At 44.0% G+C, this 18,709-nt stretch overlaps 2 protein-coding genes across 2 annotated transcripts in view; both read left to right on the plus strand.

The window, feature by feature from the left end:
* The window catches only part of EXOC4 (exocyst complex component 4), an 817,909-nt gene extending 799,638 nt beyond the window's left edge, over window positions 1-18,271 (plus strand). The window contains exons 11-12 of the mRNA XM_040987494.1: window positions 13,939-14,029; window positions 17,948-18,271. Of these exons, the coding sequence (XP_040843428.1) occupies window positions 13,939-13,984 (46 nt within the window). The 3' untranslated portion in view covers window positions 13,985-14,029; window positions 17,948-18,271. The remainder of the gene's footprint in view (window positions 1-13,938; window positions 14,030-17,947) is intronic.
* On the plus strand, window positions 1,792-11,550 carry LOC121161192 (aldose reductase-related protein 2-like). Its single transcript, XM_040987504.1, has 10 exons — window positions 1,792-1,931; window positions 3,686-3,853; window positions 5,531-5,647; window positions 6,571-6,648; window positions 8,827-8,949; window positions 9,192-9,298; window positions 9,690-9,771; window positions 10,241-10,324; window positions 10,878-10,960; window positions 11,229-11,550. The coding sequence occupies exons 1-10, from the start codon at window positions 1,866-1,868 to the stop codon at window positions 11,269-11,271; spliced, it is 951 nt and encodes a 316-aa protein (XP_040843438.1). The 5' UTR covers window positions 1,792-1,865; the 3' UTR covers window positions 11,272-11,550.
* Window positions 18,272-18,709: the final 438 nt, after the last annotated feature.

Below are 18,709 nucleotides of genomic sequence, written 5' to 3' on the forward strand. Positions count from 1 at the left end.
AGAGAACGATCTTTAATCCCCTGATTCACTCTCGAAGTAGCTACAATGACCAGAGCTGAGTTAATCCAAAGCCAGGAGCCAGGAGTCTCTTCTGGGTTTCCTATATGGGTACAGGGTCCCAAGGCTTTGGGCTGTCCTCTATTGCTTTTCTAGGCAACAAGCAGGGAGCTGGATGGGAAGTGGAGCAGCTGGAACACGAACCAGCGCCCATGCTATCCCGGTGCATAAAAAGTGAGGATTTAGCCACTAGGTTATCACACCATGCCACAGCATTCTTTGGTCATCTTCAAAAGATCTTGAGTGAAAAATACTACTGGCTCTGGATTTCCTTCTTTGCAATGTGGTGAATGCAATCAGTGTCCAAATGTGGTATGTAGAATGGTTTGTGGAGGAGGTTATTAAACACTTGATCTCTAAAAATCAGCCTATCCCTTCCCCATTCCAGTAACATAGACACTGGAAATGTATATTTAACAATGACTTGAGCTGATTCTTGTTCTACAGCCAATTGGTAGAACACACTATGAAAACATCTGCCTGGTACTTACACATAATCTCCATTCTGAAAAACGCTTTCTTAGTCTCAGAAGAACCCGACACAATTGTGCAGAGGTTAAAGTCCTTGCCTTGCACATGCTGGGATCCCATATGGGCGCCTGTTCTAATCCCAGCAGCCCTGCTTCCCATCCAGCTCCCTGCTTGTGGCCTGGGACAGCAGTTGAGGACGGCCCAAGGCCTTGGGACTCTGCACCTGTGTAGAAGACTGGGAAGAGCTCCTGGCTCCTGGTTTCAGACTGGCTCAGCTCCAGCCATTGTGCTCACTTGGGGAGTGAACCATTGGACAGAAGATCTTCCTCTCTGTCTCTCCTCCTCTATGTATATCTGCCTTTCCAATAATAAATAAATAAATCTTAAAAAAAAAGAAAAACAGAGAGCTTGTTATGCTGCAGGAGTTTCACTACCGTGTGATTGAAACATATTTTCACCAAAAGATATATACGAGAATGTTTACAGCCCTGAACTGGAGCCATCCCTAATGTTCATCAGTAGTTGAATAAAAGCTTTGAGCTCTTTTCATGGAAAATATGTTCATTTTTTCCCAGTAGTTAACTCTAACAGTAAAAATATCAATAAGCAAGCTGCATCTTCATTCCCTTTTCAATTTTCCAGTTAATTGTTAAACTGGTGATCAGAATATTTGCTAAATGAATAATGCTTGCCAACAAATTGGGAGAGTTAATAGCAGGAAAATATCTAGAACAACATCTCTCAGATAAGGAAGGAATTTATGATCACCAATTTCAAATTCCCAAGCTTCATTTAGAGAAACTTCCAGCTAATTCACATCAGGATGACAGTCAGGACTTACCCTGGAAAAATGCCTAACAATCAATCAGCTACACCCATTGTTCTACCCACCTTGGCGCAGCGACCCTTCCTGATCTCAGAGTCCTCCTGCTACAGGAGTGGACATTGCAGATAGAATGTAGACAAAAAAAAAAAAAATCACATCCTCGGGTAATTCAAGAAGTTCAAAGAAAATATTACATTTTTTTCCTGTGAATTTAACTTTGAATATGCAAAATTTTTCTCTGTGCATCATTTATGTAGACAGTGTAACTCATAAGGTACTTCGTGGATTTTGTGCCAGGGAGACTATCCCCAAACTTGCTGTTTTTGAATTTCATTTCACTGTAATCTCTTTTACAAAAGTCTGGAACCCACTTCCTGTTTGAGCCCTGCTCGGGGCTGGCCCAGCTCCTCCCCCACATCCCTCCCAGGCCCCACCTTGCAGGCAGCCTGCTTAAAAAGGACACAAGCCATTGAGCAGCAGCAGCACACCAGGACTGACACTGCACCGGGCCATGGCCACCTTCGTGGAGCTCAGCACCAAAGCCAAAATGCCCATTGTGGGCCTGGGCACCTGGAAGGTAAATACCCACAGTGTGGCCTCTGTCTCCTCTCTGCCTTCCTGGGAATGCCCTGCTGAGTTTGGGAGAGATATAGCCAGGGATGTGGGACCCAAGTGACTCTCACTTTTCATTTCAGATTCAGGTCTCAGAGTTGCAGGTTGTTTTTTTCCAGCACTTCACTAGAGAGTGTCAAATTTCAGCCAACTCGATGGACTTAGAAAAAATAACAGTTGTTTTCTAGGGCAGTGTCTCTCGTGCAGCCACTCCTGCCGGAATGTTCTCTAGCTCCGTGGCACTTAAAGGAGACAGCATTTGCTGGTCTTGTCATGGATTCTCCACTAGCAGGATGATTGAGAGGAGAGGTAGTAGAGGATCTGGACACCCCAGGCTGTCCTGTCCTCTGGTGTGGGACTTGGGTCTGCAGACAAAGCTGGCCTGCTTCAAGGGAGCTGTTTCAAGTGCAGAAATTCAGGCCCCACCACCTCCTGACTGGTGCCCGAGCTGGGATCCCATGGCCTTTGTCTTACAGGTGCTTGGTCAGGTGAGCTCAGATTGGGAGTCAGCAGTACAGTTCTCTCCTGGACCATTTCCCCAAAGGGCTGTGTTAATATCAGCTGGCAAAGCAGAATAAGGCACATCTGTAGCTCTTTGAGAAATGTCTGCTTTTATTCCATTGTCTTCTGCTGCCTGTCCCCACTTTCCTCAGTCAGGCACTAGTCTAACAAGTCTTGGATTCCTCTTCTCCTTCTAGGAGAATCTCCCTAAGGAGTCTGTCCCGAGGTCCACATTGGAGCTCAGCCTTCGATGAATGATGTGACCCCCAAAGCACTGATTCCACCCTGCAACACTGATCAAAATAGGGTGTTCAGGATGAGTAGGGATATAAGGGGAGCTGTTGGCATCACTTGAAGCTGACTTCTGTTTTTGAGCTCCTGTACTCATCAGGGGAGAGACGGGGACACAGGGTACTCGTGAGCCTCCAGTCCTTGTCCCTGCATTGGGGTGGGTGGGTGGCCCTGGGGTGCGTGCTTTTCCACAGATTTTCTCTTTCTCATGAAAGAAGGTTAAAGAAGATTCTATAACGGACATTCGGAGTACTTTCTTCCCCATTTCCTTGCTCTCTGACTTTGGTTTGGCTACATCAGACCTCAGAGTGGCACTTTCAGTACTGTATTTGTTTTTACCCCGGGGAGATTAAGACTCTTACCAGGTCTTCTGTGTCCTAATGGTTTGCATCTTCCTAGGCTGCCTTTGGGTAGGTGACTGGCTGAAAACCTTTCTCCTCATTTTGGCACGTCATCATCACACAGCAGCAGGGAGTGACAGGGGACTGTTAACATTCTTGTTTTGCAGGGAAGATTTAGAGACAGAGTTATCTGAAAGGCCCACACACCCATCACGTGAGGGACTTATCTTGCAGGGGCCATCTTCAAGATCCTAATCACCAGTGGAGGAACTTGTTTGTACTTTTCCCTGAAACAACACAGACTCATTTTTAGCCTTTGTCTTTAAAAACTGGTAAAAGAATATTTTAGTATTACCTTGGATTTAAGGGAAACTAATTTTTATCTAGGAAAGAACGTGAGGTCATCATCTTAAAATTAACTCGCTTTTAGTCTTTTGTTTTGCTAAGTTGTTCATGCTGTGTCTTGCTCCTACGTGTCTTACGGAAAACAGGGCTCCACTGAGACCTTGGTTTGTAGAAACTTGGCCATATGGAGACTGTTGGGGTGGGAAACAAGTGTCCAGTGATCTCTTCTTTTGCTTCTCAGTCTCCTCCAGGCCAAGTCAAAGAAGCAGTTAAGGCAGCCATTGATGCAGGGTATCGTCACATTGACTGTGCCTATGTCTATAAGAATGAGAATGAGGTGGGAGAAGCCATCCAGGAGAAGATCAAAGAGAAGGCTGTGAAGCGTGAGGACCTCTTCATCGTCAGCAAGGTACAGATGCTCTTGTGGGGGGAGGACCTCGCTGCAAGACAGCATGAACTCTCCCAGCCTTTCCTACATGTCCTCACTCCCATCAGCCCTCTTCATATCTGCATTTACACCATTCCTGGACTCAGAGCTTTCCACACTAGACCTGTATCTAGGAGTGCTGCTAGCAGCCCACACTCGTGGAGCTGACTTTCCCACAGTAGGGATAGTTCCACTGAGCCATGTGGTACCTGTGGTCTCCTTCTTCCTTGTCAGTGGAATCCACCCTCTCAGTGGCAGTTAGAGGTTAAGGGTACAGTCAGGGACAGACAGTGAAACCCACCTTTTAGTACTGCTGTCTCTGGCTGAGACCCTGATGTTCTCAGGCAGTGGGCATTTCACAAGGCTGTGAGAACCCTTCTTGTTGCATACAGATTTCTTTTTATTTCAGTCTCATAAAAGGTGACAAAAATGTAAGAGAGAATCTTAGATATAAAGAACTGAGAACTATTGGCTCTTTATCATACATACATACTGATATTTCTCAGCTTACCATCCTTTCCTCACTCACACCCTTCCCTCCTTCTGCCTTTCTTATTTTTCAAATTTTCTGTGAAAATTTCTTTAAAAACTAAACTAAAAATGCCCTAGTTTAGTGATATAGACAATGGCTATAAATAATAATTGAATGGAAAAATGAACAATCCATGCATTTACAAAAAAAATTTATAATAATCCCATGTGTCATTAAAGAAATTGACTAAAATTTAAAAGCTAGATATAGTTCCTCCCTTCATAGAACAGACAGCAAGGATAGCAACAACATAAGAAAGTAAAACATTGAATCCATGACCAAATATGCTAAATAAGATAAGAAGCATAAAGAAATCTTAACGCGGAAAAAAGTTGCAATCAACTCTGAGAAATATCACTGACTTGCTGAGTGATAAGTTTTTATACCAAATTCTTTATCTTGTCCAGTTTTATTAAAAATGGCCTCTCCCCAGGTTAGATCAGGAGGCAAGCCCCAAAGCTAGGAACCTGTGTGATAGTGCCTTTTCCTTAACCATTTCTAGCAAAAATGAGCCTCATCCCTCACGCCTTTGATGTAAGCTCTATCAGACCAGAATCTCTCCTTTACTGTGTGGTTCAGTGCAAGTCAACAACTTACTGCAGATGAAGTAAGACAGTGAAGAAATTGGCGCAACATCAGCCATTCCTGTAGGTTGACTGACAGAATTCAATGAGCACCTCTTTGTCCAACACCCTTCTGCTGAACTTTACTTTGAGAAGTTTTCTTGATTAAGCTAGGCAATACCCATTCTGTCCTGAGACCCCAGGTCAACTGGAGCTCACGTTGCCATCACAGTTGCCTATCATTGAGCTGTCCAAGGAAGGCTACAAGCACTGTGGGGAAAGCCAAAGCCCACAGATGGGTGGGTCACACAGTGTTTAGTTTCCACTTCCGGCTGTAGAATTCACCACCCTAGGAGGCTGGGGGGGTGGGGGGAGTCCAGAGAGGAAACCATGGCTGTCCAACGACTTGCTCTGTGCCTTGCAAAATTGCTCTATTGTTCTGATGTCAGTGATTGGTTTATTGTGTTTGAAGTCATCAGATGTAGCTTTGGGGTTCTAGAACATTTCTTTCAACCAGGTTTCAGGGGTTCTATAACACTAACATCCTACTGTTGTGTTCTGCAGTTGTGGCCCACCTTCTTCGAGAGAAAACTACTGAGGGACGCCTTTAAGAAGACCCTCACGGATCTGAAACTGGAGTATCTGGACCTCTATCTTATTCACTTTCCAGTGGGACTGCAGGTAAGCTGTTTCCTGCCATGAGCAGGTAGCAGACAAGAGCAGTGGCAGCTATGCCACATCTTATGCATGGGTTAAAGTAGGGGCTTTTACTCTGAGCAGAAAGGCATGGCCTAGAAGAGAGGAGAAAGCCATGTATTGTTGCTCAGGTGGCCATGTGCCTGCTTTTCTTGCACTTATGCCAGAGAGAAGTCATACATTTTGACATCCCGGCTAAGCTTCAGTTGCCATACACGTTTGAGTCCATGTCCTCTCCTGGGTTCCCCTCCCAGGGCACTTCCTGGGATACTGTTGCTTAACAGTACCTCATGGTTCAGTCCTTTTGTTAATGGAAACATAGCCTAGCAGTAGCATCTTTGATAATTGTCAAGTATGTAGATGTTGCAAAATGCCATTCTCATCTGAACTCAGTGGTGGGAGGAGCAGAAATTCCCCACTGTTGGCTTTTGGCCAGCCAGTATGATGAGACACACCTCTGTAACCCTAGCCTTAGAAGTGCAAATGTAGAAATAGACCAGTATGCTCCCCCAGAAAACCACATCCCTGAGATCCAACTCTTGTATAGTGTTTGTAAAGTCTGTATTTGCCTCCAAGTGTATGTATGAGACCTGCGTATCTGAACTGAATATTCATGGCATGATGGTGGCTTCATGATGTACTAACTGTTGATGTTGAAGTTTCCAGCAGTTTCTAAAACATAATCATTGTTATGTAGATTGTTACAGTAGATTGTTACAGTAGATTGTTACAGTAGATTGTTACAGTAGAAATTTTATATAAACTCACACGGTTGAAGTGTATATTTTCGAGCTTGAGAAATTGGTATGTAGATGCAGAGCTATAGAACCGGTCAGATTCTGAATACTGTTTCAGAAGATCATGTATCACCAGTAAATTTCAAGAAGATTTCTGTTCTGCATTCACAGCCTGGAAAGGAAATATTCCCTAAAGACGAAAAAGGCAACATTCTTGCCGGTAAATTTACATTCCTGGATGCCTGGGTGGTAGGTTTCAGCTTCTTTTTAAAGTGCTTACAGACCATGTACCTGATAAAATATGATTTCCTCCTTGTTTTTATTAGCTGTTCTCACACTGTCCTATCTTCCTTTGACTTGGAGTCCTCAGAGGAAACTGTAAATATAATGCATCCCTGGATAGTGACTATGTGTGCTGTCCTTAAATGTGGGAAATGGGTTTGGAACAAGGTTTGTGGTCTGGTCTCTGTTTTAACTAAGTCGCTGGCATAAGCTATTTCACTCCAATATGCCTCATTTTCTCCCTTTAAACAAATCTTTCATTTGTTCAAGAATAACATGAATCTTTCAGTTGTGGTAAAGATTTAGATAGTTACAGTACCAGGAAGTTTAGCATTGAACCCATTTAATCATCCAACCCTACAAACCTTAGTCATTTACCTTAATTATAAATAATAAAATTGAGGCAAAGATAGATTGAAAGTTTGCCCAAGATTGTGGCAGAATTGTGACTAGACCAAATAATCTATTACCTTCAAGTCCAATTCCAAGGCCCTTGGCAAAGTGCATGGCAGAGGGTGTATGCAGAAGTGCACGCTTCTCAGCTCACTATTACCTGTTTCACATCACTCATTAAAATCGAAAGTGATGAAGTTTCTGAGGTTTTCCTTAGGTCACTATCTGCCCTTGCAACTTCTATTAAAAAACAAGCAAGTAAGCAAGTAGTAAATGAATAGTGACGGAACAACACAAAGAAGTAACTGTTATTTTATCAGTTCTGTATGGAAGCTTGTATAGTTGTGAGTTTGTGTTCTGCTTCCCACCTTGAAAATGTATTAAGCCCCGTCTTTCTGAATAAAGTATTAAATTCTGAATTAAAATTTTATTGACTGTTCAAAAGAATACATAAGTACAGTGTGTAGAGTTCTCGCTGCATTGAAATTTAGGAGCTGGCAATAGCAAAAAAAAAAAAATTTAAAGATTTATTTATATTTACTTGAAAGACAGGTTTACAAAGAGAAAGAGAGACATGGTGTAAATCTTACATCTCCTGATTCACTCCCCAAAGAGCTGCAATGGCTGGAGCTGAGCTGATCTGAAACCAGGAGCTGGAGTTTGCTCCAGGTCTCCCTGATGGGTGCAGGGGCCCTACAATTTAGACCATTCTCTGCTGCCTTCCAGGACACAAGCAGGGAACGGAATGAGAAGTGGAGCAGCTGAGACAAAAGATGGCAGTGTTTGCAGATGGAGGATTGGCCTGTTGAGCTGAGGCCTCTGTATTAAAATTTATATTGCAAAACAGATGTGATATCTGAGGGAATGGGTAATGAATAAGAATGTTATTTGATAAGGTGAGTAGTATTGAAATGTTCTCCAGAAGATGCTTGAAAAATCAAGCATTATTCTTACCCACTATAAGAAGAAAGTAGAGTAAAAGGAAATTTGAGGGTAAAGTCTCGCACTCCCTCCTTTTTTCTCCCAGCCCTCCATATAACAAAATTTTCGACATATGTTTTTGAACCCATCAACCTTCACACAAACTTCATAAATAAAAAAACCTTTAACTCACAAAATACTATTTCACCTTGCTTAAAAGAAGTGTGTATGTGTGTGTGTGTGTGTGTGTGTGTGCACGCGCTCTGTTTTCTTTTCCCTTAAAAACCATATAGGTCTTTATCCCACTACCTAGTCTTGAACGTTTCATTGATACAGTAAAACAACAACAACAATAAAAAAACTAAACTGTTAAGTGGCCACTGGCCAGATTTCAGTTTCACTGAACCCCTTTTCTGGGTGTTCTTAAAAGAGCTCAATATGTCTGCATGGACTGCCCCTATTGCAAGCTAAACTATGACTAGTGGGGAGAGAAGTGACCCAGAACCAAGAGAAGTGATCTGTCACCCACCACAAGTGACAACCTCATGCCCCCGCTAACCCTGGACCCACAGGTTTGGGTGAGGCAAGAGCAGCAACATTGTAGAGCCTTCAGCTTCTACTCCTGCTCTCTCTTGAGCTGGGAAGGGGCAGCTCAACCAAGCCTAGAAGGGCATCCATGGCCTGGACTGAAATGTCCTTCTCATGCTTCTGCCAGCCCTGCTGCTGTGGACCCTTTAGTGATTTCTCCTCCTATTTCAGAGTGGTCCAAGCCAAGCCAGGATCCCTGGACTCCCTGCAGAACCGCCTAAAAGCTATTCTTTTCTGTGACAGGTCCTGGAGGAGCTGGTCGATGAGGGGCTGGTGAAAGCCCTTGGAGTCTCCAACTTCAACCATTTTCAGATTGAACAGATCTTGAACAAGCCTGGGCTGAAACATAAGCCAGTGACCAACCAGGTAGAATCTGTTTAGCAAGAGGGGGTGTCTTGTTTTCATACTTCTTATACATTGGAGGCAAGTTCAATGCCCTGTGCTGCGTCTCCACTCAGGCATCAGGATCAGGAATGCTTTGGGCAGGTGGAGACAGATCTCAGGGTGTGGTTTAGCAAGTCCTTCGGGGAGTGTTTTGTGTAGCCTCATTACGAACAGCTCAGAAGCAGGCCAACTACCGCAGTGATGAGGATGGTTTGTCCTTTCAGGTCGAGTGTCACCCATACCTCACACAGGAGAAACTGATCCAGTACTGCCACTCCAAGGGCATCTCTGTCACGGCCTACAGCCCCCTGGGCTCTCCGGATAGACCTTGGTGAGAGTTGGAGCACTGGATTCGCTAAGAAATGTCTAGGATTGGATACAGTTTTGCGTGAGACTAATGCACTGGAAAGAAAAATGTGTACAAGGCAACGTGTTTGGCATGTCTAAACGGCAGTGTGGTGAAGTAAAGGGGAGATGTGATGCCATTCCTGACCCTCCAGGACTACCCTGGTGCAGCCACACCGTGCTGAACCCACATTTGCCAAGGTCTGTGACTCCAGAGCCAACAGGGTCCCATGGGAAAGAAGACCTCAGAGGCTTCAAGTCCCTGCTGGTCTCACAGATGGAGAGGCTTCAAAGTGTTGTGGTCATCATTGTGGTGATGATTGTGTGCAGATGCCCACCGTTGTGGTTGTTTACACCAGCCATCTTTTTGTTCCTAGGGCCAAGCCTGAAGACCCTTCCCTGCTGGACGATCCCAAGATCAAGGCAATTGCTGAGAAGCACAAAAAAACCACAGCCCAGGTACACTGTGCAATTTTAAACGTTTTTGTTTTTGTCAAGCTATACTTACAATCATGTGATCGGTTTCCTTTTTCGTTTTCCTTTAAACTGTTGGAGGTGAAGAAAAAAGGACAGAAAGCTGCCTAAATGCTTTAAAAATCTGTTGAGACCTCCAAAACTGGGGTGGATATCTCTGAAGCCAGGGCACCTACTGCTGACAGCTCCTGTTTAAGCCCTTTAGCTCAGCAACGAAAGCATGACAGTCTAGCTTCAGTTCTCAGCTCTGCCAGTACTCAGCATTATAGTCGCAAGCTGCAGTCATTTTCTTTGCGAGGGAAAATCCCAGGGCTGTGTCTGCATTCCTGGGAAGCACCTGGTGTGGCATAGACTTTCAAAGTCCTCAAGTGCTCTTTACGGTCATTGACGGTCCCTTTCTGGGTAGGAGGTGACCTTGTAAATAAGATAATCGGTATGTTCCCTCTCCATGCAGGTCCTGATTCGGTTCCAAGTCCAGAGAAATGTGATTGTGATTCCCAAGTCTGTGACACCAGCACGTATTAAAGAAAACTTTCAGGTAAGATGCTGGTGGGTCTTCTGTGTATACTAAGTAGAGGAGATGACAGAAGAGACTTAGTTCACATGAACTTAGCCAAACCGGAATAACTACAAAACTCTCAGGGCAAGACACTGGCCTCTGTGGGCAGACTGATAAAGCCCAGGCTGACTTTGATGCAGCTGTGCCTCACACCACACAGAAGACTCTTGGTTGCCCCTGAGCAGGTGGGATCATGGGCCACACACAGAACAGGCTGTTCTGGCATAAATGTCCACCTCCTAGGAACAGAGGAGGTAGGGGCTGTCCTTGAAGAACTGTCTCAGAAAAACCCACTGATCCATCAGGCAGTGCAGACATGGTGCACACCTGTGCTCGTATGCCTGGGGTCTGGTCTCGTCCCTTTGGAACACTGAACCCTACAAACACTGCAGTCTGTGTAGAGAGAAATTGGTGTCCAGAGGACATGATGAGTAACACTCCAGAGGCCAGTATGTGCTTGTGTGAGAGCCGGATCTTACAGTCTACCAGCAAGTGCCTCATTGGTCATGTGTTGCCACTCTCCCAACTCCAGGTCTTTGACTTTAAACTGAGCGACGAGGAGATGGCCACCATACTCAGCTTCAACAGAAACTGGAGGGCCTGTCATGTGAACCAGTGAGTAGCGCAGAAGGGTTCTCCTAAGATGGGAGAGGGTGGCTCAATCCGACCTGTGATTGTGAGTGTGTTCTAGTTTTCCAGGGACTTCCTACTGTGTCCTACTTTGAATACTTCTCTATCCATTGCAGGGAGGGTCTGGTGGTGCTTATCTTCTAGAGGAGGTGCTGAGGGAGCACAGAGGGGCCAGCCACACTAGAGAAAACTGACTTTGAAACCAGTTGTGGCTTCTGTGGAACATGTTCTGTTCTTGTTTGCTTTTCTATAGTGCATCTCATCTGGAGGGCTATCCCTTCCATGCTGAGTACTGATGCTCATTCACCTGATGACATCACCTGTTGGATTTCCTCTTCCCTGAAGTCTAACTCTCCACCTGTGTCCCATGCCAGCCAATTTACCTCAGCTGCTGCGGGCCAGAACCTAAGCAATGTTGTGTCTAGGTCATACCTTCAACCAGGTACTAGTTGTCATAACAAAGTATGACTAGGATGAGCAAATGATAATTTTTTGATCTGATCAAATGCTTATTTGATGCCATCTTCTAATGCTGATTATGTGAACATAAGAAAATAAACGATCACAGTAGTCAACATGTGTTGTGAGTTTTGTATGCACCATCACTGTTTGAAAGAGTTGGTCACAAGTGAGGTCATTGACTCCTTCATGCAACCCCTTTAAGAAAGATAATTTTGGGCCCGGCGTGATGGCGCAGTGGTTAAAGTCCTTGCCTTGCACGCCCGAGATCTCATATGGGCGCCAGTTCTAATCCTGGCAGCCCTGCTTCCCATCCAGCTCCCTGCCTGTGGCCTGGGAAACCAGTCGAGGACGGCCCAAAGCTTTGGGCCCTGCACCCATGTGGGAGACCTGGAAGAGGCTCCTGGCTTCAGATTGGCTCAGCTCCAGCCGTTGCGGTCGCCTGGGGCGTGAACCATTGGACAGAAGATCTTCCTCTCTGTCTCTCCTCTCTGTATAACCGCCTTTCCAATAAAAATAAAATAAATTTAAAAAAAAAAAAAGAAAGGTAATCTCATTATTCACAATTAGAGGAGTTGAGTGGCCCAGAAACCTGCTCAAGGCCACTCAGGGTAAGGACCAGTTTCAAAGGCAGTCTGGCACTAGGAAAGTTTGCAGTAATTTGGTATCCTCTTTCTCAGTGTCTGTGCCACACACACACACACACACACACACACACACACACACACAACTACCTATAATCCTACCTTCCTTCCTCCCTCTGTTTGCCCTTATTCTTCTATGTCTTCTTCTAGTTTTTTCCTTTGTTGCTTTCTCATCTTCCCTGTAACACACTGCGATGTTCAAGAGTCAATGCAAAAAAGCATTCAAGAATTGAAAGGCACTATTAAAAAGGCCAAATATAAGAGTTGTGAGACTCCCAGAAGGTGCAGAAAGAGTAGCTGGGTTTACAAATGTATTTAATGAAATAATAAGGGGGAATTTCCCTAGTCTAGAGAAAGAATTGGGAAACAATATCCAGGAGGGGCACAGAAGAGAGAGAGAGAGATACATTTTGTCATTTAAACTGTCAGCAAACTGCTTTGGTCTTGTCCTCTCTGCTGTTCCACTAAAGGACCCTGAGCTGCTGTTCCTTCTCGATCAGGTGTCCAGGCAGGCAAGGGACCCTGTCCACCCCAGACCCTCTGTGGCTTATCCTCTCTTCCTGGCACACCTTTCTTCCCCACGGCACAGCCAGCAAGGCTCGGCATTGCATGCCAGGATTCCTTTCAGCCAGGGCAACCTTGGGTGCCTGCCAGTGTGCTCTTACTGATGGTCCTTCTGCTCTGGCTAGAGAGTCGGCGATGGCATGTGGTCCTGGCATGGATGTGAGAAACATTTTGAGGAATTGAGGGACAGCATTGGTTGTCAATCTCTTACCCAGCACCAGCCCCCCCACCACTCCCAAAGCCTTTTCAGATATCTTCCCATAATTGCTCAGGCCAGAAATATTTTATCATCCCCAACAATAGTGTAGGTATATCTCATATGCTTTAGCAGGGTATCAAGTGTTTGTTAACCTGAATGGTTTTTATTTTGTTTTCCCTTAAAGCATCAATTTTTGCTTGGCCTTCCCCTCTTCAGAACCAGAGATATTAACTTAAATATTACCCATGTAGGGCCCGTGCTGGGCCATCCATATTTCAGCCAAATGGTGACAATGGGATTCTAGAATGAAGTGCGAAGTATGCCAGCATTGGCCTATGACATATATTTGAACATTTAGCTAAGTAAGGTTGGTGTTGTGGCATGAAACCTTGACTCGTACATTTGTGTGAAAGTTTGCAAAAGGTAGTGCATTGGAACATTCTCTTGAAATTTCCTCTATTGTATTCTTTATGGAGACTCGTGGGTATGGTACATCTTTTTTTTTATGTATTTTAAAATTTGAAAACAAGGAAAAAAAATTTCTGACTGCTGGTTCACTCCCAAATAGCCAAGTATAGGCCAGTCTGAATCATGATGTGGAAACTCTATCTGGGTAACCCGTAGGGAAGCAGGAGTCCGGGCTGTTGGGCCATCTTAGCTGCTTTCCCAGGCTCCTTCCCACCGAGTTAGATGGGAAACCGAGCTGCAGGCCCTGGATTCTGCCCTCTGCTGGGGAATGCTGGGATTGCATGCCACAGCTAGCACTGCATCCTATGACAGGACCATGGTAGATCCTAAGCCTTGTTTACCTAGCATTTGTAGGGTTGACTTGCCCCACAAAATGTCAGGGTGCAATAGCTTCTGCCTGACCTCTTGAAGTCACTCTATAAAAACTTCTTACACATTTTATGTTTTCCAGTGTGTATCAGTTGTTCAGTGAGGTTGATTACCTAGTCTCCACTCATGGGGACAAGAAACTACATATATTTAGGGTGTTGATTCTTTGACCTTTCAAATGAGAGTTGATGACTTTGTCCCAGCATTCAGGTTTGTCAGTGAGGTCACCAGGATTCTTTTTCTGCTCTGTCTTCTACCAGTGGCTCCAGACCAGCAATGGTGAGGCCACGAGAAAGCTTCTGTTAGCAATCCAGCCCACATCCAAAGACAAGTCTCCTGCCTTGTTTTAGGGTAAGTGTTGGCCCTGCCAGACCTAAGGACTCACCCACACTGTCTCCAAACTGCTAGGCAGCCTCATACTGTGTGCCCCTCTTCTTTCTCTGGATCTGCTGTACCCCACAGTTTGAGCGTGGTGTCTCCTGAGTTGGTGAGAGCTGTGGCTGCCGCATGCCACTGGCTGTCCTGCCTGGCTGACCACAAGAGGCGTTTCTGAGCTCTGTCCTCTTGTCCCATGAAATCTCAATTATTATTCACTTTCATTGCTTTGTGAAAATTTTCTGTCAGTCAGAAATCTGAAAACACAGTTTTCCATCCATTCTTTTCAAATCCCAGAGCCTCCCCCACCAACCTTTTACAATGTTTTTGGAATTTGGGACATTTTTTTAAAAATGTACTGACTGTAGACCCTAATACAAGGACAACCATCTCTGAGTAGAGCCTGTGAAATGGCCCTGGAGTCTTCCACCTTCCACTTTAATGCCTTCCTTCAGTCTTTTCCAGCTACACACAACCACAAGCACTTTTTTGGTGTTATCCTCCATCTGTACTCCTCCTCAACAAGCTGTCAGACTACAAAACTCCTCTAGAACACATGTTTTTGTTCTCCGTCTTCATTATATTAATGGTTTGTTTCTTTACCCTCATCATATATTTGAGACCCCTTGAAGCTTATAATCCAAATTTTCTAATGCTGCTCCCCTTTCACTTCCTGCTTCCTGTCCAGAGGGTGGACATGTAAAATGACCAGTGACCACAAGGTGGCACTAGAGACCCACCTATGTTGTCAGGCACTTGTTCACCTGGTCAGGTAGTCATTGATAAAATGATTCCTTCTCACATTTGAAGGAATCAGAAGGTAGAGGAAACTATTAAAGGTCAATGAATGCTGGGAGATCAAATGGCTGAGCACACAAAGAACTTGAAGTCTATACAATGTGAGTCAAGGAAGTGGCTAGACCTAAATGGTGTGAGATGACAGGTATTGTCAGGTTCAGTTTCTAACCATTTCAGATCTACATATGTGGCCATCTTTCCCTTGCTTTATCCTGAAGAATTTTCTATTTCAGAGTAAATTACCACCCATAAGCCTCACTAAATCTTTTTTTAAAAAGATTTATTTTTATTTTTATTTTTTTTATTGGAAAGGCGGATATACAGAGAGGAGAGACAGAGAGACAGAGAGGAAGATCTCCTGTCCGATGTCTCCAAGTGAGCGCAACGGCCGATGCCATGCCGATCCGAAGCCAGGAGATTCCTCCAGGTCTCCCACACGGGTGCAGGGTCCCAAAGCCTTGGACAGTCCTCGACTGCTCTCCCGGGCCACAGGCAGGGAGCTGGAAGGAAAGCGGGGCCACCGGGATAGAACTGGCGACCATATGGGATCCCGGACGTGCAAGGCGAGGACCTTAACCACTTGCGCCACCGCGCCGGGCCCCAAGCCTCACTAAATCTTTAGTCTTGACAGCTTATCCCTAGTGCTAGATGAAATCAAACTTCCTGTTTTCTAGGTAGCCCTGTGTCCCAGTTAAAATTATAATGGTTTGTACATTGTACCTTTTCATTGTTGAAAGCTACTCTTACAGTGATAATTCTGGTGGAAAATGAAAACATGGAACTGTTTTCAAATACCAACACAAAGAAACAAAAGTGCTATTACAGTACCAAAGTATGAAGTCTTCCCTTTGTTCATTGAATTTTTCCTGAATTGCCATGGTGGTTGTCATTTATTGTCCTTTTGAGGATGGAAAAATCTTGAAGTATCTATGATTATAACTCAAACTGTTCATCCTGTATTGTGCAATGCCACTTTAAGATGTGAATGTGAAAGCAATAGCTTCTAGAATCTCCAATTTTGGACAACTCACATTGGAGCTCATACTTAAAATGCACATTGCTCTTACCATAACACTGGAGAGAATTAGCTGCACAGAATTAACTCAAAGTTTTGAATTTCACCTGTTGATACATACAGAGTTGATTAGTGTCTTCTACTTTGGGGTTACCAATGAGTAAGAATGCACTGACAGGAAAATAAACTATGATTTTCCTCACCTTTTCCTGTCTTCCATGTCATTTTCAGCATCCATATTTGCTTAACAGGCAAAGCTAACACAAGTAATGACTTGTGTGATTAAGTCAACCTCACCCCAATGATCTGGCTATCTTAAAGGCAACAGACTTGGGACATTAATTATACTTACAACATCCCTTTTACCATATAATAGGATGTAATAGTCAAGGCATATCCTATTCATATTCATTTGCTCTGCCTGTACTCTAGGGAATGAGATTATGAAAAGGTGAGAATTAGTGGAGTTGCCACAGAACTGATCCTACCACATCGGTCATGTGGAGTTGACTTCCAGGCCTGTAGTGGACTTGACCCTACTAGGTAAAGTCCACCTGGTCAGATGGATAAATGCCCAGGAAACCACTCCTTTCATATCAAGCAATCAGGGATCTTCGATAGTGGTAGCAAATGTCAATTGTGGGACTAGACTGAATGAGGCAGAATTTACACAGCAAAGTAGAGTGAGCAAAATTGCCAAGTCATGGTTCTGGGGAAGCTGCCAACACTTGTAGACACAAATAAAAAGACTTTGCCTTGTATAAAACACTGTAGAGTCCAGAACACTGTAGAATAGAGAACCAAATAGGTAACAGAGAAAAGCAGGACCTTTTAATAGGAAGTAGATGATGTCAAAAGATGCTATTGTAGCTTCTTAGATGCCGAATACAAACGTTCAGATAAACAACATCCAAAATACACATGCATACCAAGTACTTCACCATGGATATGGTAATCTGTCACACCCTACACTGGGCGAACAAAGTTCCCCAACAGCCTGTGCATGTCCAGGACCTCAGAATGTGGTCTTACTGAAAGCAGAGCCTTTCAGAGTTTTTGCTGTTGATAGAAAGTGAGAAAAAACCCTAGGATTTAAGGACCTAATCCTATCATTGCTCTTCTCCCTTGCCTGGCCTCATCTTCTTCTTCCTTATAAGTTGGCTCACTGTACGATGGAAATAGGCAGTATGGATGCAAATCATTCCTTATATTCTATGCTCATTTTGGTGCTTTTATGGGTGAGAACTATGGCTTTATTCCCAGCTATCCGAAACCAGAAAATTTTAGGAAATCTTATATTTGCTAGAATTATGAGATGAAAGAAATTAACACCTACAAAGATTAAATGAGATGTAACTGTTGAAAATGCATTTATAATGAGAAAGTTGCTTTTTAAAATACATATATTAATTTATTTTTATTAGAAAGTCAGATATACAGAGAGGAAGATCTTCTGTGCACTAATTCATTCCCCAAGTGGCTGCAATGGCCAGAAATGAGCAGATCTGAAGCTAGGGGCCAGGAGTTTCTTCTGAGTCTCCCACATGGGTACAGGGTAACAAGGCTTTGGGCTGTCTTTGCTGCTTTCCCAGGCCACAAGTAGGGAGCTGGATGGGAAGCAGGGCCGCTGGAATACTAACTGGGTCCCATATGGGATCCTGGCGCTTGCAAGGTGAGAACTTTAGCTGTTAGATTACCACGCTGGGCCTGAAAGTTGCTGTTTTTAATGCAGCATGTCCGTATCAGCTTGTTATTTTCAGCTGATTAAGTTCTATGAAACATACACCCCTGAAAAATCATATTAAGAATTTATACTCATCCTTTTCCATCCTATAATGTAAGTTTTTATCAAATAAATTATGATTACATAAAGGAGAACATATTCAGAAAATACACATTAAAGGAAACATCTCTGGGCCGTTAAATACATTCAGGAAATAGACAAAACAACTAGAGATAAATCATGGATGTGGACAAATGTGGTAAAATAGAAATTGTGAAACAAATCATATCAGAGGTCACAGCCAAGAAAAAAGAAACTACTCCAAGATGATTGAATACTATGTATTTATTTCAAACAGTAGATTGTCCAGGTAATGGAAGAGCAGGACTCTAATGGGAGATGACCAGCCCTAGGAATGGAGGACATAGGAGAGGTGATGTATCTCAACTCCAGAAGCCATGAGATTGGGCAGAGATTGGACTCAAGGTAAGGACTGCCTAGCTGGCAAGAGCTGAAAGCGTGGAGAAGAGGAGACGCCCCTCAAGGTGAGGACGCTGCCTGGCTTTCCCCTTCCTCCCTTGTTCAGACTTCTAATATGGTCTCTCACTGAGCAGACCTAAAGACGGCTAGCTGGCAAACCTCTACATACAGCAAGTCAAGGGAGGCAAGGGCCAGAAGGGATCTGACCAAGGAGGCTAATGACCAGCTGAGGGTGTCATGACTCAGCAGTTTGAGGCTGAGTACTTATTTCTACAGGAGTAGGGAATTGAGAGCTGGGGAGGGACAAAGTGCCCCCAACTAAATTGTTAACCACCTATTTCTTTAATGTGTATATGTTAATGGCCTTGGAAAAAATACGGTAATATGTTAACCTTTGTTAACCTCAGTGGTCAGCTGAAAGACCACTACTTCTTTGTATAGGTGAAAGTACTATAGAAAACAAAAACAAAGGGTTGTGGATTAATGCCATGAGTAAGCAGTTCCCTGTTCACATTCATCTGTCCTGAAATATATAACAACTTTCTCAATGAACAATGGCAGCTTTGGGAATTTTACAGCTCTGTCACCACTGGCTTTGACTCTTTCTTCTTTTTTTTTAATTATCATTTTATGATACAGT

This window comes from Ochotona curzoniae, unplaced genomic scaffold (genome assembly GCF_017591425.1).
Source record: "Ochotona curzoniae isolate NIBS_2020 unplaced genomic scaffold, NIBS_Ocur_1.0 contig_4692, whole genome shotgun sequence".
NCBI lineage: Eukaryota > Metazoa > Chordata > Mammalia > Lagomorpha > Ochotonidae > Ochotona > Ochotona curzoniae.

Coding starts and splice junctions, on each gene's coding strand:
- LOC121161192 (XM_040987504.1), top strand. CDS start 1,866: ATGGCCACCTTCGTGGAGCTCAGCACCAAAGCCAAAATGCCCATTGTG. Junction 3,854..5,530: donor ACCTCTTCATCGTCAGCAAG/GTACAGATGCTC, acceptor TGTGTTCTGCAG/TTGTGGCCCACCTTCTTCGA. Junction 9,299..9,689: donor GGCTCTCCGGATAGACCTTG/GTGAGAGTTGGA, acceptor TTTTGTTCCTAG/GGCCAAGCCTGAAGACCCTT.